The sequence below is a fragment of the Salmo salar genome, chromosome 23 (genome assembly GCF_965601325.2).
Source record: "Salmo salar chromosome 23, fSalSal1, whole genome shotgun sequence".
Lineage (NCBI taxonomy): Eukaryota > Metazoa > Chordata > Actinopteri > Salmoniformes > Salmonidae > Salmo > Salmo salar.
The window spans coordinates 41724358-41752033 of record NC_138313.1 but is presented as its reverse complement, the minus strand read 5'-3'; the positions used below and the strand labels follow the sequence as shown (position 1 = coordinate 41752033).

Genomic DNA, 27676 nt, shown 5'->3' with positions numbered 1-27676 from the left:
CTTTTGTGGTAGTTACACTCTGATAGGAGATTTTTTTTTTTTTTTACTTTATTAGGGTAGGGGGCACTATTTTCACCTCCGGATGAAAAGCGTGCCCAAAGTAAACTGCCTGCTACTCAGGCCCAGAAGCTAGGATATGGATGTAATTGGTAGAGTTAGATAGAAAACACTCTAAAGTTTCTAAAACTGTTAACATAATGTCTGTGAGTATAACAGAACTTAAATGGCAGGCGAAAACCTGAAGAAAATCCATCCAGGAAGTGCTATTACTTTGAAATGGCTGTTTTTCCAATGAAAGCCTATCCACCATTTAAAGGTATAGAACCCAGATTCAGTTCCCTATGGCTTCCACTAGTTGTGAACAGTCTTTAGACATTGTTTCAGGCTTTTACTCTGAAAAATTAGGGAGAATGACAACATTGAGTGAGTGGACCCTGGGATGTCCTCAGAGTTGGTTACTGCGCCCGACCGAGTGCACGCCTTTCTTGTTTTCCTTTTATATTAACGAAGCTTTTGTCCGGTTGAAATATTATCAATTATTTAGGCTAAAAACAACCTGAGGATTGATTATAAACATCGTTTGACATGTTTCTACGAACTTTACGGATACTATTTGGAATTTTCAGGTGCTTCTACACCTGCATTGCTTGCCGTTTGGGGTTTTAGGCTGGGTTTCTGTACAGCACTTTGAGATATCAGCTGATGTAAGAAGGGCTATATAAATACATTTGATTTGAAGTTGAGGTAAATATCCCCCAAAAAATAGGACACATCTTAGTCGACTCTTATTAGACTGCTCTCTCTAAGGGTCTATGGTAGTCCCTCCTCATCTAGACTGCTCTCTCTACGGGTCTATGGTAGTCCCTCCTCATCTAGACTGCTCTCTCTAAGGGTCTATGGTAGTCCCTGCTCATCTAGACTGCTCTCTCTAAGGGTCTATGGTAGTCCTTCCTCATCTAGACTGCTCTCTCTAAGGGTCTATGGTAGTCCCTGCTCATCTAGACTGCTCTCTCTACGGGTCTATGGTAGTCCCTCCTCATCTAGACTGCTCTCTCTAAGGGTCCCTTGTAGTCCCCTATCTCATCTAGACTGCTCTCTCTAAGGGTCTATGGTAGTCCCTCCTCATCTACTGTAGACTGCTCTCTCTCTAAGGGTCTATGGTAGTCCCTCCTCATCTCCTGTAGATCGCTCTCTCTAAGGGTCTATGTTAGTCCCTCATCTCATCTAGACTGCTATCTCTAAGGGTCCATTGTAGTCCCTCCTCATCTAGACTGCTCTCTCTAAGGGTCTATGGTAGTCCCTCCTCATCTCATCTACAGTAGACCGCTCTCTCTAAGGGTCTATGGTAGTCCCTCCTCATCTCATCTAGACTGTTCTCTAAGGGTCTATGGTAGTCCCTCATCTCATCTACTGTAGACTGCTCCATCTCTAAGGGTCTATGGTAGTCACTCCTCATCTCATCCAGACTGTTCTCTAAGGGTCTATGGTAGTCCCTTCTCATCTACTGTAGACTGCTCTCTCTAAGGGTCTATGGTAGTCCCTCCTCATCTCATCCAGACTGTTCTCTAAGGGTCTATGGTAGTCCCTTCTCATCTACTGTAGACTGCTCTCTCTAAGGGTCTATGGTAGTCCCTCCTCATCTAGACTGTTCTCTCTAAGGGTCTATGGTAGTCCCTCATCTAATCTACTGTAGACTGCTCTAAGGGTCTATGGTAGTCCCTCCTCATCTCATCTAGACTGTTCTCTCTAAGGGTCTATGGTAGTCCCTCATCTCATCTAGACTGTTCTCTCTCTAAGGGTCTATGGTAGTCCCTTCTCATCTCATCTAGACTGCTCTCTCTAAGGGTCTATGGTAGTCCCTCATCTCATCTAGACTGTTCTCTCTAAGGGTCTATGGTAGTCCCTTCTCATCTCATCTAGACTGCTCTCTCTAAGGGTCTATGGTAGTCCCTCCTCATCTAGACTGTTCTCTCTAAGGGTCTATGGTAGTCCCTCCTCTAGACTGTTCTCTCTAAGGGTCTGGTAGTCCCTCATCTCATCTCTGTAGACTGCTCTAAGGGTCTATGGTAGTCCCTCCTCATCTCATCTAGACTGCTCTCTCTAAGTGTCTATGGTAGTCCCTTCTCATCTACTGTAGACTTCTCTCTCTAAGGGTCTATGGTAGTCAGTGTCTCCTCATCTCAGCTAAAACAAACTATGTCCCTAAAGCTAAAACTCAATGTCCTTTTGCGAGAACAGTGGAAAATGTTATTGAGGGTTGCGAGAGGGAGAGAGAGAGAGAGAGAGAGAGAGAGAGAGAGAGAGAGAGAGAGAGTGTGTGAGTGTAACGTGGAAAACTGCTCATACTTACATCGACGTCACTCTCAGCTATTTTGACAGGTTTCGTCGCTTCTTTCAACGTCTGACTTCCAACCACCTTGGAACCAGAAAACAAATACATTTTCAAATAGTGTTGCTCTGTGTTTATTGGCTGTTGAGGACACTGAACGGTTCCCCTGAAAGCACAACGAGGAGACCGTCAGAGTGAATGTACCATGACTTAGAGTAGGAAAAGAGCCACTGACAGGTGTACAATGTGACACAGAGAGATAAAGAAGCTTTTTCCATGAACACTAATCGTGATGACCATATCATCATAGCTTTTCATGGCCCTGTATAGCAATAAGATGGACAACAAAACAATAATTGAAAAAAAGAATGAGACACAGCTTATTCCTTAGAAAACTCTGAGCACTGGAAATATATGGATTTGTACAACCATTTTATTGAATTCCTAGAGTATATTCTGACCCAACTGGGATGTTGGTAACCATGCTGTGTTTTGCTGTAGTGGGAATACATGAAGGAGACCAACACGATGGTGCAAGCAGCTAGCTTTTCAACCACCGAACCAACCACAGCAACCACAGCACATGCACTGCAGAGCCATCCCAGAACCACCAATCACGTTGCTGAGGAGTCACGGGTCAGGGGTTACAGAGGGGTCAATGCCAAGCCAGTGCCCACACACAGCCATGGACATAGACACACATTGTTAAGCGATGGGATGGTCTCTCTCATAAAAATGTATACACACACGCTCATACACTCAATCACACAATCTTGCGCTCGAGCGCACACACATTTACACATTGCTATACACACAGACGCCACACACAAACACAGATGCGCACGCACACACACACACACACACACACACACACACACACACACACACACACACACACACACACACACACACACACACACACGTGTGTCCACAGTGCTTACGTTCCATAGTGGCCCGAGAGGCCCGGCAGTGCAGTGCAGTAGCACACTGTGAGCCATGAGGATCAACGGCTCTAAACTTTTGATCTGCATCAAATAGGAGATAGAGAGCCACTGTTACAAAATGGCTGCCGTTCGCTATGAGCAAGATATCAATTTGACCATTCAATTGAATACATCAGTTTATATACCAACTGTTACGTCATATTTACAACAGTATGGAGTCAGCATTATGGTCGTCTAGTGGTTGTGAAACCCACCCGTAGCATGTTGGTTGGACTACATCAGTGACTTTCACCTTCTCTGTGATTTAAAGCCAACTGTAGTTCACAGATTGACAGACTCTATTGGTTAAGATGGTTGTATTTGAATGGTGGGTTGTTGTGCAGAAATTGGTGCCCTGGGCAGGGAAGAATATAATGTACTCTCTGGTACAATGGTGCTGTGACCCGGGTCACATAGTAAGGCTTGGTTGGTAATAGAGGTCGACCAATTAATCGGAATGGCCGATTAATTAGGGCCAATTTCAAGTTTTCATAACAAACGGTAATCAGTATTTTTGGCCACCGATTTTCCGATATATATATTTTTTTATACACCTTTATTTAACTAGGCAAGTCAGTTAAGAACACATTCTTATTTTCAATGACGGCCTAGGAACGGCGGTTAACTGCCTTGTTCAGGGGGGATTCGGGGATTATTTTTTGCAACCTCTGGTTACTAGTCTAACGCTCTAACCACCTGCCTTACATTGCACTCCACAAGGAGCCTGCATGGCAGGCTGACTACCTGTTACGCGAGGGCAGCAAGAAGCCAAGGTAAGTTGCTAGCTAGCATTAAACTTATCTTATAAAAAACTATCAATCTTAACATAATCACTAATTAACATGGTTGATGATATTACTAGTTTATCTAACGTGTCCTGCGTTGCATATAATCGATGCGGTGCCTGTTAATTTCTCATCGAATCACAGCCTACTTCGACAAACGGGTGATGATTTAACAAGCGCATTTGTGAAAAAAGCACTGTCCTTGCACCAATGTACCTAACCATAAACATCAATGCCTTTCTTTAAAATCAATACACAAGTATATATTTTGAAACCTGTATATTTAGTTAATATTGCCTGCTAACATGAAATTGTGTCACTGCTCTTGCGTTCATTGCCTGGCTCGTTGCGAACTAATTTGCCAGAATTGTATGTAATTATGACATACCATTGAAGGTTGTGCAATGTAACAGGAATATTTAGACTTAGGGATGCCACCCGTTAGATAAAATACGGACCGGTTCCGTATTTCACCGAAAGAAAAAACGTTTTGTTTTCGAGATGATAGTTTCTGGATTCGACCATATTAATGACCTAAGGCTCGTATTTTGTGTGTTTATATTATAATTAAGTCTATGATTTGATAGAGCAGTCTGACTGAGCGGTGGTAGGCTCGTAAGCATTCATTCAAACAGCACTTTCATGCGTTTTGCCAGCAGCTCTTCGTAATGCATTGATTGCTGGTGTAACTGATGTGAGAGATTTTGCTGGTGTAACTGATGTGAAATGGCTAGCTAGTTAGCAGGTGCGCGCTAATAGCGTTTCAAACGTCACTCGCTCTGAGACTTAGTGTAGTTGTTCCCCTTTCTCTACATGGTAACGCTGCTTCGAGGGTGGCTGTTGTCGATGTGTTCCTGGTTCGAGCCCAGGTAGATGCGAGGAGAGGGACGGAAGCTATACTGTTACACTGGCAATACTAAAGTGCCTATAAGAACATCCAATAGTCAAAGGTATATGAAATACAAATCGTATAGAGAGAAATAGTCCTATAATTCCTATCATAACTACAACCTAAAACTTCTTACCTGGGAATATTGAAGACTCATGTTAAAAGGAACCACCAGCTTTCATATGTTCCCATGTTCTGAGCAAGGCACTTAAACGTTAGCTTTCTTACATGGCACATATTGCACTTTTACTTTCTTCTCCAACACTTTGTTTTTGCATTATTTAAACCAAATTGAACATGTTTCATTATTTATTTGAGGCTAAATTGATTTTATTGATGTATTATATTAAGTTAAAATAAGTGTTCATTCAGTATTGTTGTAATTGTCATTATTACAAATAAAAAAAATGTAATGTTAAAAAAAATTGTCTGATTAATCGGCATCGGCTTTTTTTGGGTCCTCCAATAATCGGTATTGGCGCTGAAAAATCATAATCGGTCGACCTCTAGTTGGTAACACCACATCGTTTTTCATAAAAAAATGTTTTTTACATTTGACATTTTAGTCATTTTAGCAGACGCTCTTATCCAGAGCGACTTACAGTAGTGAATACATACATTTCATACATTTTTTCCCCCGTACTGGTCCCCCGTGGGAATCGAACACACAACCCTGGCGTTGCAAACACCATGCTCTACTAACTGAGCCACACGGGACCACACTGAGCCACACGGGACCACATCCAGCAACTCAACCATTTGTCCTTTGGTTTGATAGAAAGGTTGTATTATCGACACCCAAGACACCAGGGCCGTGTTCATTAGGCTCTAAACTGAAGAAAACTTACTGAAAGAGGGACATTATTGTTTTGTGTTGCAATTATTAAAAAGGAGTAGAAGGAGAAGTAGTATTAGTAGTAGCAGTAACAGTATTAGTAGTAGTAGTAGTAGTAGTAGTAGTAGTAGTAGTAGTAGTAGTAGTGGTAGTAACAACAGTAGTGATAGTAGGGTATTAGCAGTAACAGTCTTAATACAAGCAGCAGTATTATTATTATTATAGCAGTAATAACATTAGTAACAGTAGTAGTAGTAGTAGTAGTAACAGTAATAACAGTAGTAGTAACAGTGTAGTAACAGTAACAGTAGTACTAAAAGTATTAGTAGTAACAGTAGTAAAAGTAGTAACAGTAGTAGTAGTAACAGTACTAGTAGTAGCAACAGTAGTAGTAACAGTAGTAGTAGTAGTAGTAGTAACAGTAGTAGTAGTAGTACTACTAGTATTAAAAGTATTAGTAGTACTAGTAAAATTATTAGTAGTCGTAGCAGCAGCAGTAGTAGTAGTACTATTAGTAGTAGTAGTAACAGTAGTAGTAACAGTATTAGTAGTAGTAGTAAAATTATTAGTAGTAGTAGCAGCAGCAGCACTATTAGTTGTAGTAACACTAGTGATAGTAGCAGTAACAGTCTTAATATTAGCAGCAGTATTATTATTATAGTAGTAATAACATTATTAACAGTACTAGTAGTAACAGTACTAGTAGTAGTAGCAACAGTAGCAGTAACAGTCTTAATATTATTATTATTATTATTATAATAGCAGTAATAACATTAGTAACAGTAGTAGTAGTAGTAGTAGTAATAACAGTAGTAGTAGTAGTAACAGTAATAACAGTAGTAGTAACAGTGTAGTAACAGTAACAGTAGTAGTAGTACTAAAAGTATTAGTAGTAACAGTAGTAAAAGTAGTAACAGTACTAGTAGTAGTAGCAACAGTAGTAGTAGTAGTAGTAGTAGTAGTAACAGTAGTAGTAGTAGTAGTAACAGTAGTACTAGTACTAAAAGTATTAGTAGTACTAGTAAAATTATTATTAGTAGTAGCAGCAGTAGTAGTAGTACTATTAGTAGTAGTACTATTAGTAGTAGTAGTAACAGTAGTAGTAACAGTATTAGTAGTAGTAGTAAAAATAGTAGTAGTAGCAGCAGCAGTAGCACTATTAGTTGTAGTAACAGTAGTGATAGTAGCATAGTAGCAGTAACAGTCTTAATATTAGCAGCAGTATTATTATTATTATAGTAGTAATAACATTAGTAACAGTAGTAGTAGTAGTACCAGTAACAGTACTAGTAGTACTAGTAACAGTACTAGTAGTAGTAACAGTACTAGTAGTAGTAGCAAAAGTACTAGTAGTAGTAGCAAAAGTACTAGTAGTAACAGCAACAGTAGCAGTAGTAACAGTAATAACAGTAGTAGTAGTAACAGTAACAGTAGTAGTAGTACTAAAAGTATTAGTAGTAACAGTAGTAAAAGTAGTAACAGTAGTAGTAGTAGTAACAGTAGTAGTAACAGTAGTAACAGTAGTAGTAACAGTAGTACTAGTACTAAAAGTATTAGTAGTACTAGTAAAATTATTATTAGTAGTAGCAGCAGTAGTAGTAGTACTATTAGTAGTAGTACTATTAGTAGTAGTAGCAGTAACAGTAGTAGTAACAGTATTAGTAGTAAAAATATCAGTAGTAGTAGCAGCAGCAGTAGCACTATTAGTTGTAGTAACTGTAGTGATAGTAGCAAAGTAGCAGTAACAGTCTTAATATTAGCAGCAGTATTATTATTATAGTAGTGATAACATTAGTAACAGTACTAGTACTAGTAGGAGTAGTAGTAACAGTACTAGTAGTAGTAGTAGTAACAGTACTAGTAGTAGTAACAGTACTAGTAGTAGTAGTAGTAACAGTACTAGTAGTAGTAGCAGTATTATTATTATAGTAGTAATAACATTAGTAACAGTATTAGTAGTAGTAGTAACAGTAGTAACAGTAGTAGTAGTAACAGTAGTAGTAGTAGTAGTAACAGTAGTAGTAGCAACAGTAACAGTAGTAAAAGTAGTAGAAGTAACAGTAGTAGTAGTAACAGTAGTAACAGTAGTAGTAGTAACAGTAGTAGTAGTAACAGTAGTAGTAGTAGTAGTAGTAGTAACAGTAGTAGTAGCAACAGTAACAGTAGTAAAAGTAGTAGAAGTAACAGTAGTAGTAGCAACAGTAACAGTAGTAGTAGTAACAGTAGTAACAGTAGTAACAGTAGTAGTAGTAACAGTAGTAGTAGTAACAGTAGTAGTAGTAACAGTAGTAGTAGTAGTAGTAGTAACAGTAGTAGTAGCAACAGTAACAGTAGTAAAAGTAGTAGAAGTAACAGTAGTAGTAGCAACAGTAACAGTAGTAGTAGTAACAGTAGTAACAGTAGTAACAGTAGTAGTAGTAACAGTAGTAGTAGTAACAGTAGTAGTAACAGTAGTAGTAGCAACAGTAACAGTAGTAACAGTAGTAGAAGCAACAGTAACAGTAGTAAAAGTAGTAGAAGTAACAGTAGTAGTAGCAACAGTAACAGTAGTAGTAGTAACAGTAACAGTAGTAGTAGTAGTAGTAGTAGTAACAGTAGTAGTATTAACAGTAGTATTAACAGTACTAGTATTAACAGTACTAGTAGTAGTAGCAAAAGTACTAGTAGTAGTAGCAAAAGTACTAGTAGTAACAGCAACAGTAGCAGTAGTAACAGTAATAACAGTAGTAGTAGTAACAGTAACAGTAGTAGTAGTACTAAAAGTATTAGTAGTAACAGTAGTAAAAGTAGTAACAGTAGTAGTAGTAGTAACAGTAGTAACAGTAGTAGTAACAGTAGTACTAGTACTAAAAGTATTAGTAGTACTAGTAAAATTATTATTAGTAGTAGCAGCAGTAGTAGTAGTACTATTAGTAGTAGTACTATTAGTAGTAGTAGCAGTAACAGTAGTAGTAACAGTATTAGTAGTAGTAGTAAAAATATTATTAGTAGTAGCAGCAGCAGTAGCACTATTAGTTGTAGTAACTGTAGTGATAGTAGCATAGTAGCAGTAACAGTCTTAATATTAGCAGCAGTATTATTATTATAGTAGTAATAACATTAGTAACAGTAGTAGTAGTAGTACTAGTAACAGTACTAGTAGTAGTAGTAGTAGTAACAGTAGTAGTAGTAACAGTACTAGTAGTAACAGTACTAGTAGTACTAGTAGTAACAGTACTAGTAGTAGTAGCAGTATTATTATTATAGTAGTAATAACATTAGTAACAATATTAGTAGTAGTAGTAACAGTAGTAACAGTAGTAGTAGTAACAGTAGTAGTAGTAGTAGTAACAGTAGTAGTAGCAACAGTAACAGTAGTAAAAGTAGTAGAAGTAACAGTAGTAGTAGTAACAGTAGTAACAGTAGTAGTAGTAACAGTAGTAGTAGTAACAGTAGTAGTAGTAGTAGTAACAGTAGTAGTAGCAACAGTAACAGTAGTAAAAGTAGTAGAAGTAACAGTAGTAGTAGCAACAGTAACAGTAGTAGTAGTAACAGTAGTAACAGTAGTAGTAGTAACAGTAGTAACAGTAGTAGTAACAGTATTAGTAGTAAAAATATTAGTAGTAGTAGCAGCAGCAGTAGCACTATTAGTTGTAGTAACTGTAGTGATAGTAGCAAAGTAGCAGTAACAGTCTTAATATTAGCAGCAGTATTATTATTATAGTAGTGATAACATTAGTAACAGTACTAGTACTAGTAGTAGTAGGAGTAGTAGTAACAGTACTAGTAGTAGTAGTAGTAACAGTACTAGTAGTAGTAGCAGTATTATTATTATAGTAGTAATAACATTAGTAACAGTATTAGTAGTAGTAGTAACAGTAGTAACAGTAGTAGTAGTAACAGTAGTAGTAGTAGTAGTAACAGTAGTAGTAGCAACAGTAACAGTAGTAAAAGTAGTAGAAGTAACAGTAGTAACAGTAGTAGTAGTAACAGTAGTAGTAGTAACAGTAGTAGTAGTAACAGTAGTAGTAGTAGTAGTAGTAACAGTAGTAGTAGCAACAGTAACAGTAGTAAAAGTAGTAGAAGTAACAGTAGTAGTAGCAACAGTAACAGTAGTAGTAGTAACAGTAGTAACAGTAGTAGTAGTAACAGTAGTAGTAGTAACAGTAGTAGTAGTAACAGTAGTAGTAGTAGTAACAGTAGTAGTAACAGTAGTAGTAGCAACAGTAACAGTAGTAAAAGTAGTAGAAGCAACAGTAACAGTAGTAAAAGTAGTAGAAGTAACAGTAGTAGTAGCAACAGTAACAGTAGTAGTAGTAACAGTAACAGTAGTAGTAGTAGTAGTAGTAGTAACAGTAGTAGTATTAACAGTAGTATTAACAGTACTAGTATTAACAGTACTAGTAGTAGTAGCAAAAGTACTAGTAGTAGTAGCAAAAGTACTAGTAGTAACAGCAACAGTAGCAGTAGTAACAGTAATAACAGTAGTAGTAGTAACAGTAACAGTAGTAGTAGTACTAAAAGTATTAGTAGTAACAGTAGTAAAAGTAGTAACAGTAGTAGTAGTAGTAACAGTAGTAACAGTAGTAGTAACAGTAGTACTAGTACTAAAAGTATTAGTAGTACTAGTAAAACTATTATTAGTAGTAGCAGCAGTAGTAGTAGTACTATTAGTAGTAGTACTATTAGTAGTAGTAGCAGTAACAGTAGTAGTAACAGTATTAGTAGTAGTAGTAAAAATATTATTAGTAGTAGCAGCAGCAGTAGCACTATTAGTTGTAGTAACTGTAGTGATAGTAGCATAGTAGCAGTAACAGTCTTAATATTAGCAGCAGTATTATTATTATAGTAGTAATAACATTAGTAACAGTAGTAGTAGTAGTACTAGTAACAGTACTAGTAGTAGTAGTAACAGTACTAGTAGTACTAGTAGTAACAGTACTAGTAGTAGTAGCAGTATTATTATTATAGTAGTAATAACATTAGTAACAGTATTAGTAGTAACAGTAGTAACAGTAGTAGTAGTAACAGTAGTAGTAGTAACAGTAGTAGTAACAGTAGTAGTAGCAACAGTAACAGTAGTAAAAGTAGTAGAAGTAACAGTAGTAGTAGCAACAGTAACAGTAGTAGTAGTAACAGTAGTAGTAGTAACAGTAGTAAAAGTAGTAACAGTAGTAACAGTAGTAGTAACAGTAGTACTAGTACTAAAAGTATTAGTAGTACTAGTAAAACTATTATTAGTAGTAGCAGCAGTAGTAGTAGTACTATTAGTAGTAGTACTATTAGTAGTAGTAGCAGTAACAGTAGTAGTAACAGTATTAGTAGTAGTAGTAAAAATATTATTAGTAGTAGCAGCAGCAGTAGCACTATTAGTTGTAGTAACTGTAGTGATAGTAGCATAGTAGCAGTAACAGTCTTAATATTAGCAGCAGTATTATTATTATAGTAGTAATAACATTAGTAACAGTAGTAGTAGTAGTACTAGTAACAGTACTAGTAGTAGTAGTAACAGTACTAGTAGTACTAGTAGTAACAGTACTAGTAGTAGTAGCAGTATTATTATTATAGTAGTAATAACATTAGTAACAGTATTAGTAGTAACAGTAGTAACAGTAGTAGTAGTAACAGTAGTAGTAGTAACAGTAGTAGTAGTAACAGTAGTAGTAGCAACAGTAACAGTAGTAAAAGTAGTAGAAGTAACAGTAGTAACAGCAGTAACAGTAGCAGTAGTAACAGTAGTAGTAGTAACAGTAGTAGTAGTAACAGTAGTAGTAACAGTAGTAGTCAGTAACAGTAGTAGTAGTAACAGTAGTAGTAGTAACAGTAGTAGTAACAGTAGTAGTAGTAGTAACAGTAACAGTAGTAAAAGTAGTAGAAGTAACAGTAGTAGTAGCAACAGTAACAGTAGTAGTAGTAACAGTAACAGTAGTAGTAGTAACAGTAGTAGTAGTAACAGTAACAGTAGTAGTAGTACTAACAGTAGTAGTAGTAACAGTAGTAGTAGTAACAGTAGTAGTAGTAACAGTAGTAGTAACAGTAGTAGTAGCAACAGTAACAGTAGTAAAAGTAGTAGAAGTAACAGTAGTAGTAGCAACAGTAACAGTAGTAGTAGTAACAGTAGTAGTAGTAACAGTAACAGTAGTAGTAGTAGTAGTAACAGTAGTAGTAACAGTAGTAGTAGTAGTAATAGTAGTAGTAGTAACAGTAGTAGTAGTAACAGTAGTAGTAGTAACAGTAGTAGTAGTAGTAGTAGTAACAGTAGTAGTAGTAGTAGTAACAGTAGTAGTATTAACAGTAGTAGTAGTAGTAGTAGTAGTAACAGTAGTAGTATTAACAGTAGTAGTAGGCCTAATAGTAATGCCAGTTATTGTTGGGTTCTTCATAAAATTTGACAAATGGGAAATTACATTATAGACCTTGGTGGAGCGGTCATCTTGGAACGCCATGACTATTCCTTCAGAAACTGTATGCAGAGGTTGTTTTCTGAAATCTGTCTTCACCTACTGATTACTAAAACAACATACTGTGTACTAATCATACTACATACGATTTTCAACATACTATTTAGTATAGATGTGCTAGGTTCGGTGCTAGGACCCATAATTGAAGCTGCATCGGATCTGAGGTCCTAGCACAAGACCAGAGCCCACAATGTTCTGTTTAGTCATCAAATACTTGAATGTTCTGAGAGATATGAGGAAACAAAGGTTTTATAACGAAGATGTAGATTCCCACAACAGTATCTGCTAGGCTGCATTCCATGTGGTTGAAACCGGAGTAGGAACTGGCAAGCCAGAGCAGTTTGTCGAGCTTGTGACGAAGTCACACTCCTTAATTTGTGAAGACTCGGCCACCGACAACAATGTTAACAATGCATCCCATGACATGTTCCTATGCAGTTAAAACTTGATTTACATAATACATCTATAGTTCTTAGGTAATGACTTAGTGGCGGCCAGCATGCAGGCTCTTTCAACATGATGGCAAATTCAGCACTCTGATTGGTGTGTGCCCACACCCATACAAGATGCTTCTTCCCATCAGAGGCATGTGCGCAGAGAAATGAAACACAAAAAAATGGAAAGGGTTAAAAATGTTTATATTCTGAGAGATGAGGAAACAAAGGTTTAATAAAAAGACAGAGCTAGATTACTAAAATATAAAGCAGCTGTATCTTCTGATTGCTGATTTGTAAAACAGAGAAGTAGACTACGACTTCATACGCTCTAAGATTGTCTAATTTAAGTGGTCAACCTTTCAGAGTTGAGAGAAAATGTTGGAAGTCTGAGAGTTTTAATAAATGGCACATTTGTTGAAGATATCCCATTAAAGTGGACAAGGTTTTTCAAGAGGACAAAAAGCTTAAAATAGTTATCAAAATGTTGTAAATAAGCACACTACACGTTTTAAAGTTTGAATGGCGTTTCTAGCTTAATCGGTGTATGAAAAATAGCATTGCAAAGAACAAGAAAAAGTCTGAAATAATTGATACAATATTTAAGATGGGACTTCTTTTTCATATATTTTTTTTCTTTCTGTAGTGTTCCCTAATGAACACGACCCGGTTCATCCACATTTATGCCGTGTCATTCCCAGCTTCAGGGTGTTCGTCATCCACTCCGGGATGACGTTTCCCCTAGGTAAAGATCTAGGATCAGCATCCCCTACCCCAATCCTAAAATTTGCCATTTAATGGAGAAAATGCTAAACTGACCCAAGATTAGGGTCTCGGGGCAACTTCATCCTACACCGTGAGAAAGCAAGGTGAGTGTGTTAGAGAACTTTGGCCAGGTGTTAGGCCTACAGGTAAGGGGGAACACACAGAAGAGGAGAAAGAGAGGGAAGAAGAGGAGAAAGAGAGGGAAGAAGAGGAGAAAGAGGGAAGAAGAGGAGAAAGAGAGGGAAGAAGAGGAGAAAGAGAGGGAAGAAGAGGAGAAAGAGAGGGAAGAAGAGGAGAAAGAGAGGGAAGAAGAGGAGAAAGAGAGGGAAGAAGAGGAGAAAGAGAGGGAAGAAGAGGAGAAAGAGAGGGAAGAAGAGGAGAAAGAGAGGGAAGAAGAGGAGAAAGAGAGGGAAGAAGAGGAGAAAGAGAGGGAAGAAGAGGAGAAAGAGAGGGAAGAAGAGGAGAAAGAGAGGGAAGAAGAGGAGAAAGAGAGGGAAGAAGAGGAGAAAGAGAGGGAAGAAGAGGAGAAAGAGAGGGAAGAAGAGGAGAAAGAGAGGGAAGAAGAGGAGAAAGAGAGGGAAGAAGAGGAGAAAGAGAGGGAAGAAGAGGAGAAAGAGAGGGAAAAGGTTGAGAAAGAGGGAAGAGGAGGAGAAAGAGAGGGAAGAAGAGGAGAAAGAGAGGGAAAAGGTTGAGAAAGAGGGAAGAGGAGGAGAGAGGGAAGAGGAGGAGAAAAAAGGGAACAACAGGAGGAGAGCGACTCTCCATCGCCAGTTCCCACCTTCAAGTCTAGATACTCCAGGTCCTTCTTCAGTTGCATGTAAGTATCGTCAACCTTCAGGGTGGAGTGGAGAGAAAGAAGTGTCAAGCAAAGCTTTATGGCATTCCAGTATAGAAGTGTACAGAATGATGACAGCTATACACTTCCATATTAGAGATCTAACTGTATAGTCCATAATAGTTGCTCTAATGAATCATTGATAATAATACATTGGATTTACACTGAGTGTACAAAACATTAGGAACACTTGCTCTTTCCTTGACAGACTGACCAGGTGAATCGAGGTGAACGATATGATCCCTTATTGATGTCACTTGTTAAATCCACTTCAATCAGTGTAGATGAAGACATGGATAATGTCTTTCCTGTGGCTCAGTTGGTAGAGCATGGTGTGTGCAACGCCAGGGTTGTGGGTTCGATTCCCACGGGGGGCCAGTACAAAAAATATATATATATAATTAAAAATAATTTAAAAAAATGCATGAAATGTATGCATTCACTACTGTAAGTCGCTCTGGATAAGAGCGTCTGCCAAATGACTAAAATGTAAATGTAAATAATGTGTGTGTGCCATTCAGTGGGTGAGTTGGCAAGACAAAAGATTTAAGCGCATTTGAACATGGTACGGTAGTAGGTGTCTAAAGAACCGCAACACTGCTGGGTTTTTCACGCTCAACAGTTTCCCGTGTGTATCAAGAATGGTCCACCACCAAAAGGACATCCAGCCAACGTGACACAACTGTAGGAAGCATTGGAGTCAACAGGGGCAGCATCCCTGTGAAATGCTTGAGACACCTTGTAGAGCCCATGCCCCATCGAACTGAGTCTGTTCTGAGGACAAAACGGGAAGATGTTCCTAATGTTTTGTACACTCAGTGTATATAGCGCTACTCATTAACATCAAATCTACCATAATGGGTTATAGAATGCATAATAATGATTTGTACGTTCTTCTATAATCATTCATAATGGATTATGAATTAAGGGTGAGATGATTGTAAGCTTATTTTCAAGAATAGGCTATTGGATAATCGTCAACTGTGAGGCTTGTTATAAGATGAGTAAAACATTCAATTGCGAAAAAGTCAAACAAAACCCTTATGTCATCCAAAGCACGCACGCGCGCACGCACGCACACAATTCATCCATGAGCTCCTCTATGTTATGCCACCTGAGACTAAGACGTGCAAATAAGAAATGGAAGTATGCTACAAGCAGCAGCTCCAACATCACAAGCCCAAATGCGGCTCCTAGCAACATCTCAGCCACACACTTCAAAAACACAACAGAAATTGCGAAAGACATCAAAGCCCAGGCAGATAAAAATGTTTTAACTGCACCTAAAGCCAACCAGACCGGGATGACAGTATGAAAGCTAACTAGCACAACATGCTAACACACAGTACACAGCTACATGACAGCCTAGCTGGGAGTACAAAAACCACAACATGTTGCCATTGCCTTATAGAAAGACACTATGGGTGGCTAGGGGGTGGCAGCCAGCCAGGCCACACAAACAGCCATGCGCCCAGGTTGAGCTCACATCAGTGGGGTAAAGAAGGCCAGGTGTACTGGGGGCCCCCACCTGGCTGCTGCTGCCGCAGCCCATGGGGCCTAGTAACGACCCCAGAGAAGAAGGGCCGGAGGAGAAGAGGGGGTTGTTGTTGGTGGTGCGGAGGTGAGGGCCAGAGGGGCTGTAGTTGAAGTGCTGCATCTGGGTTACTGTGTGGTGGCGCGCGGAGGCCATCTTTGCCTGATGCCTCCGGAGCTGAATGAGCAGGAGGGTGAGTTCCTCCGGCTGCGTGTGTAATAGTAGTGTGTTCCACGGGGGTCAGAGGGAGGGAATGGGGGAGTTAATATCCCAACGCAGATAGACTGCCCAACAGTTAGCCAAGATACTCAGAGCTGTATAGAATACAGGTAGGTTCAGCTGCTCGGTCCTGTTAGCACCAAACGTTCTATGATAATTACATTTAGGGTTGGCACAATCTCCGAATAATAGTGTAATCGACAATTATCGACAGTAACCGTGAACCCCCCCAAAAAAGAATAGCTTTCATACATTCAGTGTAGGAGGGGTGGGAATTCAACTTCCCTTTCAAGTAGATCTAGTTTACCCAATAGCAGTTTCACATTTTTACATGAAGAGGGTAACGCTGTGTTGCATTCATTAGGTATTTTGTATGCATTATAATAAATTATAAGCTCAAATAATTGTTGGCAAAAATGACAATAACTGTGGTCACTTGCATGGCAATTAATTACTACCCCAAATTCCATAATCGCCACAACCCTAATTACATTCCAACTTTGCAATCTTACTGGAGACCTCACAAAAGTAAAGAAAATTGTAGTGGAGACACCTTACCAGTTTTGCAGGCAGTGTTATGTTTGCTAGCAAAGAGATATAGCTAACTAACTAGCTAAGTTGTTTCACCCCACAGTTAGCCAAGTTAGCTAGCTAAAGTTATTAACAGTAAGTTAGCCACCGCTCCTACACTCTTTTGCTAGCTACAGTAACAATTTTGTGTCAATAACACGTCTTAAAAAATAACAAAGTGTCTCCGGCTGTGTTTAAATTTTTCCGATAAGGACGCAGTCCACTTTCCAAGTGTATTGCCTTGGAACTATTGATACCGACACAGCAGCCATTGAAATATCTGTATCTACATCTGAAATCTGTATGAAGTAGAATGTTGCTGGTTCACGTCCCATAGCTGTCCTAGTAAAGAAGTACTGTAAGTAAGTTAACCCGATGGCAAGGTGTCCACGTTATTCAAGAAACACTCGATCCCTGACTTCATGTTATTATCTAACAACATGTTTGGGTTGTGACTGGGTGTGTGAGGCCGTACCGTCTTCCCGTGAAGGCTGGGCGCGCTGACCGTGTGTGTGATGTAACCGGAAGGAGGGATGGACCGTCTGTCGATGGTGGCAGCCTGGTGAACACACACACACACACACACACACACACCCAGTTAAACAGTCTATTACACCTGCATAATACTGTCAGAAAAATGACAAAACTGTCATTACACAAACTCTTACGTTGAGCAGCTGAGACTTGGCTCTCCGGGGGGACCCAGCCACAGGCACATCCAGCGCGGGCCTCTCTCCCAGGGGCATTACCACCACCCGGTCAGCAGGCGTATGCGGCCTCCGCGGGGGGGACAGGGCCCTGGAGCCCCGTGGGGGTCCCAGTGGAGGGATGTCAGAGGGATCAGGGGGCACTGACACACAGCGGGGCACCTCAGAGCAGGGCCGTGGGGCTGAGGGGGGGACCGTGTAGGGCGGCCGGTGCCCGATGGGGTAGTCCGGGGCAGGTGTGTAAAGGGGGGCGGTGGGGCTGCCGTGGCGGAACTGGTGGCGCTGCTGCCACTCATACAGCTGCCACACGGTGCCAGGCCCACCGATGCCACCCCCGTCCCTGGCACCGGTACCCTGGGAGTTCAGGGGTCCGAGGCGGAAGTGGCTAAGGCGGTCCTGGGCGTATTTGTACTCCCCGTGGCGTGCAGCCGTGGGGGGGCTGTGGCGTGGGGTCTTTGGTAGTGTCTGGTAGGCCTCCAGGCCGATGAACGTGGGCTGAGTCGGAGGGGTGTGGCGGGGCAGGGTGCTCCCTCTAGAGGGTGGACTATAGGAGGGAGAACAGGTCAGAGGTCAGACAAAGGCAAGATGGTGAACTTTGTGTCATCATGTTGCTGATCTACATTTTAGTACTGTAGTGAAAATAAGTGTTATGAAGCTTTGACTGACACATGCTTGCATTACTCCCAGAGCCCCACTAGAGGGAGATGTTGGTTCTGGCAGTATAAACCCCATAACCTTTATGTCCATGACGTACATAAATCAACCAAACCTAAACACTGAACACTTATCTAGTAGTATGATTTTGCGTGCATGCTCGTGGTGTATGTGTGTGTGTGTGTGTGCGTGCGTGTATGTATGAAAGTATTTGCTTGAATGCACCACAACATTTGTGAGTGTGCTGTGTAGGGTAGGCCAGTGATAAACACTCATACGAGTGGTGGTGTGACGTGACCTTTACCCTTTGTGCTCGACCCTCTGCACCTTGACCCAGTGTTCCACCTGCTCCAGGGCACTCCTCCTCTGCACCTGCCTGTGAGTATCCATCACCTGGGGGGGCAGGGTGGCCCTCTGGTACGTCCCCGTCCCCATCCCATTGGGCTCCAGGGTGGGTGTCCCGTTCCTCAAACAGGCCCCGGGGGGTAGGGTTGAGGCAGTGCACGACGGGGCGCACATTGGCGCCCTGGAGGGGGGCGCAGATGTAGTTGAGGAGGCTGAGTACGGCGGAACGGGAGAGAGACTGCTAGGAGGGACGGCATCCATTTCAATTTCCACGTTCCCACCACCAAGGACAATTTCTGAAGCAATGGGATTGGGGGTGTCGTTCCAGAAGTTACAGTGCTGCTCGGTTTCTCGGTGGATGTCAGCCGGTTGGAGGACCACCCCATCGTTATGGAGATCAACTGGGGGAAGGGGGACGGTCTCGGTGTAGTTGTTGACGTGGTTGGTTTGGGGTACTGCCTGGCGCTCCGACACGCTGGGCATTTCCGATATCTCCGATGTTTCCGAAGGTCTAGGAAGAGAACAAGAGAACAAAGTTTTGGTTTGGCTCTCGACTCATAGCAACAACACAATTATTAGACATTGCCATTGTATCAGGACAGTGTAACTAGGGTTGCACAATTCCAGTAACTTTCCCAAAACTCTTGTTTGGAGGAGAATTGTGCAACCCTAGTAAGAACAATGATTCTATCTCCACATGTTTCATACCTCTAACCTCTCACAGGAGTTCTGTTTAGAACCAGACTGATATATCGGTTCACCAATATTGGCCTTTCACTAGAGGTCGACCAATTAATCGGAATGGCCGATTAATTAGGGCCGATTTCAAGTTTTCATAACAATCGGTAATCGGTATTTTTGGACACCGATTTGCCATTTTTTTTTTACACCTTTACTTAACTAGGCAAGTCAGTTAAGAACACAATCTTATTTTCAATGACGGCCTAGGTAAGGTGGGTTAACTGCCATGTGCTGGGGCAAAACGAGAGATTTTTACCATGTAAGCTCAGGGATTAAATCTTACAACCTTACAGTTAACTAGTCCAACGCTCTAACCACCTGCTTTACATTGCACTCCACGAGGAGCCTGCCTGTTACACGAATGCAGTAAGAAGTCAAGGTAAGTTGCTAGCTAGCATTAAACTTATCTTATAAAAAAACAATCAATCAATCATAATCACTAGTTAAACTAGTAATATCATCAACCATGTGTAGTTATCTAGCCTGTCCTGCGTTGCATATAATCGATGCGGTGTGCATTTGCGAAAAAGGACTGTCATTGCTCCAATGTGTACCTAACCATAAACATCAATGTCTTTCTTAAAATCAATACACAAGTATATATTTTTAAACCTGCATATTTAGTTAATATTGCATGCTAACATGAATTTCTTTTAACTAGGGAAAATGTGTCACTTCTCTTGCAACAGAGTCAGGGTATATGCAGCAGTTTGGGCCGCCTGGCTCGTTGTGAACTGTGAAGACTATTTCTTCCTAACAAAGACGGCCAACTTCGCCAAACGGGGGATGATTTAACAAAAGCGCATTTGCGAAAAAAGCACAATCGTTGCACAACTGTACCTAACCATAAACATCAATGCCTTTCTTAAAATCAACACACAGAAGTATATATTTTTAAACCTGCATATTTAGCTAAAAGAAATCCAGGTTAGCAGGCAATATTAACCAGGTGAAATTGTGTCACTTCTCTTGCGTTCATTGCACGCAGAGTCAGGGTATATGCAACAGTTTGGGCCGCCTGGCTCGTTGCGAACTAATTTGCCAGAATTACGTAATTATGACATAACATTGAAGGTTGTGCAATGTAACAGGAATATTTAGACTTAGGGTTGCCACCCGTTAGATAAAATACGGAACGGTTCCGTATTTCACTGAAAGAATAAACGTTTTGTTTTCGAGATGATAGTTTCTGGATTTGACCATATTAATGACCTAAGGCTCGTATTTCTGTGTGTTTATTAAATTATAATTAAGTCTATGATTTGATACTTGATAGAGCAGTCTGAGCGGTGGTAGGCAGCAGCAGGCTCGTAAGCATTCATTCAAACCGCACTTTCGTGCGTTTTGCCAGCAGCTCTTCGCAATGCTTCAAGCATTGCGCTGTTTATGACTTCAATCCTATCAACTCCCAAGATTAGGCTGGGAGTTGATGTGAGAGATTAGGCTGGTGTAACTGATGTGAAATGGCTAGCTAGTTAGCGGGTGCGCGCTAATAGTGTTTCAAACGTCACTCGCTCTGAGACTTAGTGTAGTTGTTCCCCTTTCTCTACATGGTAACGCTGCTTCGAGGGTGGCTGTTGTCGATGTGTTCCTGGTTCGAGCCCAGGTAGATGCGAGGAGAGGGACGGAAGCTATACTGTTACACTGGCAATACTAAAGTGCCTATAAGAACATCCAATAGTCAAAAGTATATGAAATACAAATCGTATAGAGAGAAATAGTCCTATAATTCCTATAATAACTACAACCCAAAACGTCTTACCTGGGAATATTGAAGACTCATGTTAAAAGGAACCACCAGCTTTCATATGTTCTCATGTTCTGTGCAAGGAACTTAAACGTTAGCTTTCTTACATGGCACATATTGCACTTTTACTTTCTTCTCCAACACTTTGTTTTGCATTATTTAAACCAAATTGAACATGTTTCATTATTTATTTGAGGCTAAATTGATTTTATTGATGTATTACATTAAGTTAAAATAAGTGTTAATTCAGTATTGTTGTAATTGTCATTATTACAAATAAAAAAGTGTAAAAAAAACCCGGCCGATTAATCGGTATCGGCTTTTTTTTTGGGTCCTCCAATAATCGGTATCAGCGTTGAAAAATCATAATCCGTCGACCTCTACCTTTTACTGCAGACGATAATTCCACCAATAACCGATATTCAATAAATAAGATGAAAAAAGGCAATCTCATGCTGATCTGAACACTTGCTGCCATTCTCATGATGTGTCATTATAGTCACAATGTATGAAATCAACAACTGAAGCATAGTTATTGGACAATTGCTCTTTTGGATTGCAAATCATGATTACACTTTTTCATTTCCCCGCCGTAAAACAGTATATCGGCAGATATATCGATATTGGTACGTTTTGTCCCCCAAAAAACTAATTCAGTAGTTTACTAGAGAATCATTATTTGATTACTTCATATCTCCAATGACAACCAAGTGCAGTGTTAACATTAGCATAGCATTTAGCCCTGATTGACATGAATGAAGGGCCCATCAAAGTAGGATTTGGGCCCTAGCCTCCCAGCTACAGGGAAAACCAGGCAAATCCCCCCCATCTAGAGCGGGAAAAAAACTGGGCTACTTAGCATTAGCATATTAGTGTGGCCTAGCCTGGGTCTCTCACGCTAGTTAAACTGACAGCCACTTGTGTTAAAGCAAACAGCTCAGCGTGGCTAAAGGACTGGCGGGGAATGAGCAGTCATATTTGCGCTGATAGACACAATCATTTCCCTCCACTGACACATGAATAATAGATATGAGCTTCTCATGAATCAAATACAGCGCTCCGGGATGGCTCATCAAATACAGCGCTCCGGGATGGCTCATCAAATACAGCGCTCCGGGATGGCTCATCAAATACAGCGCTCCGGGATGGCTCATCAAATACACCGCTCCGGGATGGCTCATCAAATACAGCGCTCCGGGATGGCTCATCAAATACAGCGCTCCGGGATGGCTCATCAAATACAGCGCTCCGGGATGGCTCATCAAAAATATTTGTGTGGACACTGGACCGTTTCACTGGACCGTTTCACCACTATAAATCAGGTTAAATACAAAATATAATAAAATACAACGACAGCCTGATGTTAACAATATACACAATGTTCATTACAAATACTATAGTATATATCTACTTCACACGCTTACAAACATACCATCAGTATGTACAGTACTGCAAAATGTAATATAATGTATTTGCATTAATTCTGTGTGAGCCCACATCCAGTTAACATGATACCCTAGACTAGACCGAGATACCCTAGCCTAGACTAGACTAGACCGAGATACCCTAGACTAGACTAGACCGAGATACCCTAGACTAGACTAGACCGAGATACCCTAGACTAGACTAGACCGAGATACCCTAGACTAGACTAGACCGAGATACCCTAGACTAGACTAGACCGAGATACCCTAGACTAGACTAGACCGAGATACCCTAGACTAGACTAGACCGAGATACCCTAGACTAGACTAGACCGAGATACCCTAGACTAGACTAGACCGAGATACCCTAGACTAGACTAGACCGAGATACCCTAGACTAGACTAGACCGAGATACCCTAGACTAGACTAGACCGAGATACCCTAGACTAGACTAGACCGAGATACCCTAGACTAGACTAGACCGAGATACCCTAGACTAGACTAGACCGAGATACCCTAGACTAGACTAGACCGAGATACCCTAGACTAGACTAGACCGAGATACCCTAGCTAGACTAGACCGAGATACCCTAGACTAGACTAGACCGAGATACCCTAGACTAGACTAGACCGAGATACCCTAGACTAGACTAGACCAGACCGAGATACCCTAGACTAGACTAGACCAGACCGAGATACCCTAGACCAGACCGAGATACCCTAGACTAGACCGAGATACCCTAGACTAGACCGAGATACCCTAGACTAGACTAGACCGAGATACCCTAGACTAGACTAGACCGAGATACACTAGACTAGACCGAGATACCCTAGACTAGACTAGACCGAGATACCCTAGACTAGACTAGACCGAGATACCCTAGACTAGACTAGACCGAGATACCCTAGACTAGACTAGACCGAGATACCCTAGACTAGACTAGACCGAGATACCCTAGACTAGACTAGACCGAGATACCCTAGACTAGACTAGACCGAGATACCCTAGACTAGACTAGACCGAGATACCCTAGACTAGACTAGACCGAGATACCCTAGCTAGACTAGACCGAGATACCCTAGCTAGACTAGACCGAGATACACTAGACTAGACCGAGATACCCTAGACTAGACTAGACCGAGATACCCTAGACTAGACTAGACCGAGATACCCTAGACTAGACCAGACCGAGATACCCTAGACTAGACTAGACCAGACCGAGATACCCTAGACCAGACCGAGATACCCTAGACTAGACCGAGATACCCTAGACTAGACCGAGATACCCTAGACTAGACCGAGATACCCTAGACTAGACTAGACCGAGATACCCTAGACTAGACTAGACCGAGATACCCTAGACTAGACTAGACCGAGATACCCTAGACTAGACTAGACCGAGATACCCTAGACTAGACTAGACCGAGATACCCTAGACTAGACTAGACCGAGATACCCTAGACTAGACTAGACCGAGATACCCTAGACTAGACTAGACCAGACCGAGATACCCTAGACTAGACTAGACCGAGATACCCTAGACTAGACTAGACCGAGATACCCTAGACTAGACTAGACCAGACCGAGATACCCTAGACTAGACTAGACCGAGATACCCTAGACTAGACTAGACCGAGATACCCTAGACTAGACGAGATACCTAGACTAGACTAGACCGAGATACCCTAGACTAGACTAGACCGAGATACCCTAGCTAGACTAGACCGAGATACCCTAGACTAGAATTCTTTCCAATGTGTCAAGTAATTATATTTTTGTTTTCTCATGATTTGGTTGGGTCTAATTACTGTCCTGGGGCTCTGTTTGTGGACCAGCTTGCTTAGGGGACTCTTCTCCAGGTGCATCTCTTTGTAGGTGATGGCTTTGTTATGGAAGGTTTGGAAATTGCTTCCTTTTAGGTGGTTGTAGAATTTAACGTCTCTTTTCTGGATTTTGAAAATTAGCAGGTATCGGCCTAATTCTGCTCTGAATGCATTATTTGGTGTTTTACGTTGTACACAGAGGATATTTTTGCAGAATTCAACATGCAAGAGTCTCAATTTGCAGGCTGTCTGTCTGTCTGGCTCTCTCTCTCTCTCTCTCCCAGCAGAGAGACAGAGCTGCAATCTCTTGGGCTCTGTGTGGGTGTTTGTTTGTGTACCAATGCAATCTGTGAGCATGGTGAATGCACTCTCTGCTGCAAAGGCATACACACACATTGACACTCACAATCAATGAGACTGACAGACTGGCAAACAAATGTGTCTCTCTTTCCCCAGACAGACATATTCAGAGACACACGGAGTTCAGAATTGCCACGCACGCACCCGTCACTCACTCACTCACTCACTCACTCACTCACTCACTCACTCACTCACTCACTCACTCACTCACTCACTCACTCACTCACTCACTCACTCACTCACTCACTCACTCACAAAAGTGCAAATTCCCAGGCAGCGTACCTCTTGGCTCCATGGTGAACTTTCCCCTAGGTACATTTTACATTTTAGTCATTTAGCAGACGCTCTTATCCAGAGCGACTTACAGTAGTGAATGCATACATTTCATACATTTTTTTTCCTGTGCTGGCCCCCCGTGGGAATCGAACCCACAACCCTGGCGTTGCAAACACCATGCTCTACCAACTGAGCTACAGGGAACAGATCAGCTTCCCCTCCCCAGATCTTAACCTTAACCATTGGTGGGGAAAATGCTAAACTGACCCAGGATCTAGGCCAGAGCAACTTTACACTACAACTACCTCTTGAGGCTGGCGGTGTGGTTCTGCATCAGCGCCGCCTGGTTCATGGCCTTCACCCAGCCGTTCACGTCTTCTTGTGTGTCGGCGCTGAAGAAGTAGGTCCGCATGCCGCTGTGCTCCGCCTGCGAGCCAATCACAGAGCTCCGGTTGTAAATGTAGGAGCGCATGCCCGTGTGGCTGGCCTATGGGAGAGGAGAGAGGGAGGGTCAGAGTAAGGAAGAGTGATGGACGTGGGATCAGGCCAAAGGGGTAGATAGCAGGGTTGGGGTCAGTTGAGTTTTGCCTACTATTTTTTCAATTCATGAACTGAATTGAGAACTGAAATGACCCCAACCCTGGTAGAGATGGATAAAGAAGTGTTGAACAATTAAAAGAGACAGGGACATTAACCAATGTCTGCCCATGGAGACACAAACACGTTCAAGTCAGCCAATAGAGAGAAAGAGAGACGTCAGCATCAGCCAATACAAACACAGACATATCCGTGTTGGCCAATAAAGAAACTGAGATACTGTAAGGACCAGCCAATAGACACAGAGACAAAAGAGGCCAGACAACTGAGAATGGAGAGAGAGAGAGACATCCAGACTGACCAATGGACACAGAGCAGCATGAGTGACATAACAAAATAATGTCAAGGTCCAATCCAACCCACAACAAAGGACAATGTAAGCCAATCAACAAGAAGTAAGCCTAGACAGAGCCATTGTGACATGGCCATTCCAAAATTCTGCTGAATTGTTTGTACTTCTGTTTATACATACATGTCTTATGCTGGTCTTTATGGCTTGTTCTGATTCTCCACACATTTCAGAAATTGTGCACTTGAAGACATCCCATCATGGATTTAACAATGGTGGAAACCCCCTACAGTCAACGTTTCCACCAATCCAATGTGTTTAAAATCCATGACAGGGAGTGTGTGCAAGTAGGATGGCGAATCAGGACTCCAATCAGTCCAAATCCCTATGGCTGAGTTCCAATTCTCTAAGCCTTCACCCAGAAGTGTGCACTTGTTCACTCCCCCTCATGTATTTACTAGCATTGGATTGGCGCAAGCATGGTTGGAAGGGAGTTTCTACCATATTACTTACACCAGTCTGTTCCTTTTAAATACATGAGGGGAAGTAGACCAGTCTTAGTGAGGGGGGAGTAGACCCGTGTAGTGAGGGGGGATTAGACCAGTCTTAGTGAGGGGGGATGTAGACCAGTCTTAGTGAGGGGGGATGTAGACCAGTCTTAGTGAGGGGGGATGTAGACCAGTCTTAGTGAGGGGGGATGTAGACCAGTCTTAGTGAGGGGGGATGTAGACCAGTCTTAGTGAGGGGGGATGTAGACCAGTCTTAGTGAGGGGGGATGTAGACCAGTCTTAGTGAGGGGGGATGTAGACCAGTCTTAGTGAGGGGGGATGTAGACCAGTCTTAGTGAGGGGGGATGTAGACCAGTCTTAGTGAGGGGGGGATGTAGACCAGTCTTAGTGAGGGGGGATGTAGACCAGTCTTAGTGAGGGGGGATGTAGACCAGTCTTAGTGAGGGGGGATGTAGACCAGTCTTAGTGAGGGGGGGATGTAGACCAGTCTTAGTGAGGGGGGATGTAGACCAGTCTTAGTGAGGAGGGGGATGTAGACCAGTGTTAGTGAGGGGGGATGTAGACCAGTGTTAGTGAGGGGGGATGTAGACCAGTGTTAGTGAGGGGGGATGTAGACCAGTGTTAGTGAGGGGGGATGTAGACCAGTGTTAGTGAGGGGGGATGTAGACCAGTGTTAGTGAGGGGGGATGTAGACCAGTCTTAGTGAGGGGGGGATGTAGACCAGTCTTAGTGAGGGGGGGATGTAGACCAGTCTTAGTGAGGGGGGATGTAGACCAGTCTTAGTGAGGGGGGATGTAGACCAGTCTTAGTGAGGGGGGATGTAGACCAGTCTTAGTGAGGGGGGATGTAGACCAGTATTAGTGAGGGGCGATGTAGACCAGTCTTAGTGAGGGGGGATGTAGACCAGTCTTAGTGAGGGGGGATGTAGACCAGTCTTAGTGAGGGGGGATGTAGACCAGTCTTAGTGAGGGGGGAAGTAGACCAGTCTTAGTGAGGGGGGATGTGGACCAGTCTTAGTGAGGGGGGAAGTAGACCAGTCTTAGTGAGGGGGGAAGTAGACCAGTCTTAGTGAGGGGGAAGTAGACCAGTCTTAGTGAGGGGGAAGTAGACCAGTCTTAGTGAGGGGGAAGTAGACCAGTCTTAGTGAGGGGGAAGTAGACCAGTCTTAGTGAGGGGGAAGTAGACCAGTCTTAGTGAGGGGGAAGTAGACCAGTCTTAGTGAGGGGGAAGTAGACCAGTCTTAGTGAGGGGGGATTAGACCAGTCTTAGTGTGGGGGGAGTAGACACGTCTAGTGTGGGGGGAGTAGACCCGTCTAGTGTGGGGGGGATTAGACCAGTCTTAGTGAGGGGGAAGTAGACCAGTCTGGTGAGGGGGGATGAGACCAGTCTTAGTGAGACTCCCCCCTCACTGGACGGGTCTACTCCTCCCACACTAGACGGGTCTACTCCCCCCACACTAAGACGGGTCTACTCCCCCCACACTAGACCGGTCTACTCCCCCCACACTAGACCGGTCTACTCCCCCCACACTAGACCGGTCTACTCCCCCCACACTAGACCGGTCTACTCCCCCCACACTAGACC

General features: G+C 42.0%; 1 protein-coding gene across 6 annotated transcripts in view; it reads right to left on the bottom strand.

Moving 5' to 3' along the window:
* The window catches only part of LOC106584624 (pleckstrin homology domain-containing family A member 7), a 187065-nt gene that overhangs the window by 22445 nt on the left and 136944 nt on the right, over window positions 1–27676 (bottom strand). For 5 of the 6 annotated variants that reach the window (XM_045706211.2, XM_045706212.2, XM_045706214.2 and 2 more), the window contains 7 exons: window positions 25003–25184; window positions 18284–18835; window positions 17287–17869; window positions 17094–17177; window positions 15824–16036; window positions 14239–14292; window positions 2351–2416 (listed from right to left, as the gene is read on the bottom strand). In XM_045706211.2, coding sequence (XP_045562167.2) covers window positions 2351–2416; window positions 14239–14292; window positions 15824–16036; window positions 17094–17177; window positions 17287–17869; window positions 18284–18835; window positions 25003–25184 — 1734 coding nt within the window. The remainder of the gene's footprint in view (window positions 1–2350; window positions 2417–14238; window positions 14293–15823; window positions 16037–17093; window positions 17178–17286; window positions 17870–18283; window positions 18836–25002; window positions 25185–27676) is intronic. The other variant, XM_045706215.2, reaches the window with a different exon arrangement.